At 38.4% G+C, this 3,162-nt stretch overlaps 1 protein-coding gene across 1 annotated transcript; it reads right to left on the bottom strand.

The window, feature by feature from the left end:
- Positions 1 to 277: 277 nt before the first annotated feature.
- gypc (glycophorin C (Gerbich blood group)) lies at positions 278 to 2,839 on the bottom strand (the record flags this gene model as incomplete). The annotated part of the gene is made up of 2 exons (XM_016495555.1): positions 278 to 602; positions 2,794 to 2,839. Coding segments are annotated over 2 exons (243 nt in total), but the record flags the coding sequence as incomplete, so codon positions are not given.
- Between the last annotated feature and the right edge of the window lie 323 nt (positions 2,840 to 3,162).

The following is a 3,162-nucleotide window of genomic DNA, read 5'->3' as shown; positions in this document are numbered from 1 at the left end:
CTTGTTTTTTTTTACAGTGTTCTTTAAAATGTTACATTTAAATGTCCTGAAATATCTCACATTCATCACATTCATATCCTGTCTAATAAGATCAAAGACTTTCCTTCCCTTCATCTGAATATCATCTCATTCTCCTGAGTTGATGTTTGTTCAGACACTCAGCTTTACAAGGAGTGCAGCATATTCTTTCATGTATACTCAATTTTATCTCTTTTTCAGGAACAAATAAATATAAACGATCTCAGATATTAAAATATAGAGGAATTTCTGAATACTGTTCTTGTTAGTTTCTGTTTGCGGGGAGCTCAGTCGGTTACTTCACTGCTCCAGCAAACAGGATTGAGGCATCATGTGAGCCTGTAGGAGTTTATTATATGACGTGTATAAAGGGCCAGCTATTGTGTCTCATATGAAATACTCTTTCTTGCTCTCGTCCATGGCGTCCTGCAGGGCAGGGTCTCCACGCAGAGCAGCGTCTGCTGTCTCTGCGAACTCTGTGCCCTTGGCTTCATTGGTATGATATGTGCCCTTGTGCTTGTACATGTATCGCAGAATGACGGCCAGGAGGAGGAGCAGGACAAGAACCACCACAGCAATGACAACTAGAACACACAGACACAGAGAAAGAGAGGTTATAATAGAAGATAGCCTGTGGGATGCAGCTATTAGGTGAGACTGAGTGTCCTGAAATAAACAGACTACACTGTTTTGAGTTCAATGGAGCATTACTGGCTGTATGGGTTTTTGTCAGTGGTTGATACAGATAAGGGTTTTAAAATGGATTTTGCTGGGTTTGTTAGCACAAAAAATGTTCCCATTATAAAATTAAAGATAAAAAAAAGAAGAAGATTGTTTTGTATTAGTCAACAACATGCCACAAAAGTTGGATGATTCAAACGCGAGTTTTGGGCAGTAGAGTAGCACTTGTTGTTTGTCATTTCTCTGATCACAAATGCAGAGTTTTATGTTTACGCGGCGCGATGCAATGCAACGCGTAAACAGACAGTATAAGTCATTATAATCAGTAATTATGTCCCCACTGGATGCAACAAATGCCTCGTTTATAATGGGTTTTCATGTTTTTGTCTCGTCACTCCGGCCGGACACGGCAGCACAGTATGGTAGGGGCATAACATTTCCGTCACACGCTTGAGTAATTCAGCCAATCACAACGCACTGGATAGCTGGCCAATCAGAGCACACCTCGCTTTTCAGACCGATGAGCTTTGTAAAAATTTACGCGTTTCAGAAAGGCGGGGCATAGAGGAGCAACAATAATGTACAGTATGTGGAAAATAATGTTTTTTGGACCTTAAACCGCATAAACACATTGCATTACACCAAATACACCAAATAATGTTCTTTTTAGCAATGTCATATGACCTCTTTAACAAATAGAAAATATACAAAAATAAAAGTAATTCAAACAAAGTCAAAATATGAATAAAACCTAATGGGATAGAAAAAGGCCACTTCTGTTTATCAGTCTCTGCATTTGACCGGTTAGCCAATTATGTTAAAATATTCAAATATTTGCGGATTAATTAGTCTATGCCTTGGTCTATAACTAGTTGTCGTAGTTTTATTCTCGACCCAACTTATCTTTAGCTATATTCAAGTGGGAATTTAACAGAAAACCATGTTTAACATCTATATGAAAGCAAGAGGACAGGGAGATGCGATAACAGAATGTTAGATTCAGGTGTAAATTTAGCCAATGAAAATAGAGACAGACTTAACCACTGAAAGTTAATCTTCAGAGTGACCTGTCTGTAGAGAACTACAGTAAATCACACTAGCAAACTAATATGCTCAATGAAATACACAATTTCTCCTGATATGCCAGACCAGTTGCCTGAAAAAGGTTTTGAGGGCATGTGTCATTCGAACCCTGCTGAAGTTTACTGATTCCAGTTACTTCAGTGCACGAGAACAAACCCACACACTGATTATTCATGTGTAAATGAGCTAAAGTGAGAAGCTGTCCTGACAGTCCGTCACAGTCTTCTTATATCTGATTTGCTGGCCTTTTCAGCTGGCGAAGGAAGTACAACCTTTACTGGGTCTTTTTTTTTTTTTTTTGCTCAGCCAGAGATCTTCTGAGGCCAGGAAACATCTTGTGCACAAATTACCTCTCATTTGTACAGAAATCTTTTAAGCCTGTCTGACCATCATCAAAGTGCTAACTACACACTCTGGAGGCAAAAAGCATCTTTCACCACTGACAGACATGCACTTTGAATAAGTAAAATTTGTTACAAGTAACATATTGCTAATATGTCGTTATCTTATAGAAGATATTTTACCAGTGCCCAGTTTTGTTCCGGAAAGCTCTTGAAAGTATCAAATGAACTGGATATTTGGAAATGAAAATGGATATATTCCTCTGCCTGATGCCTTTATATCACTGCTTAGAATAGCTGTTAGGGAAAGGTTTTGGCCTGTCCGTGTTCCTGTTTTGCCATCTATAACATAATTTTTCTCTGCCTCCAGAGTAATTAGTCACATGACAGTTACAGGTCAGGTGATTGGCTCAAAAACAGCTGTGCCTAGACCTAAATGCCCATCGTAAGCTTAAGTAGATTGCAGAAACCATTGACACCAATGGTCTCTATGATCTACCTAGGCTTTACAATGCTCTCGGGAAATGCAGCCTTGACAACAGTCATTTTTAAAGGGTCAAATTAGGTAGAAATATTGACTTGGGTCAAAAGATGCACAGTTTTACATTTGTAGCTGAGATTAAGGCATGATAGATACAGTATGTGAAAGTCTGTGAGCTGTTGCACTTACCTCCAACTATGGCTTCAAAGTATGGTCCCTCTAAAGACAAGAAGAAAATATTTTGATGAAGGAAAATTGGTTATAGTGTATGACAAGCTAATTTTTTTTTTAATAAGAATGGTCATATCACATATCATTTTGTCCATTTTGTAATATAGTGCCAGTTCTAGTAGTGTTGCTATTAGCCTCTGCTGATTTTAAGCATAATGTCTTACATACATGTCATACATTTGATCAAAGTTACCTCTGTTCGATCTCTTCTAAATGGCTAGAGTTCTGAAACTTTTTGAAGATAAGTGTTTTTCTAGCAGTGCTGCAGTGCAGCCATGCAACTCTACAAGATCCTTCCCGCCTCACTGATCCCTCACAAAACACATA

Source organism: Sinocyclocheilus anshuiensis, unplaced genomic scaffold (genome assembly GCF_001515605.1).
Source record: "Sinocyclocheilus anshuiensis isolate Anshui unplaced genomic scaffold, SAMN03320099.WGS_v1.1 scaffold730, whole genome shotgun sequence".
NCBI classification, from domain to species: domain Eukaryota; kingdom Metazoa; phylum Chordata; class Actinopteri; order Cypriniformes; family Cyprinidae; genus Sinocyclocheilus; species Sinocyclocheilus anshuiensis.
The sequence above is the reverse complement of the archived record's forward strand: the minus strand, read 5'-3'. Positions and strand labels throughout refer to the sequence as shown.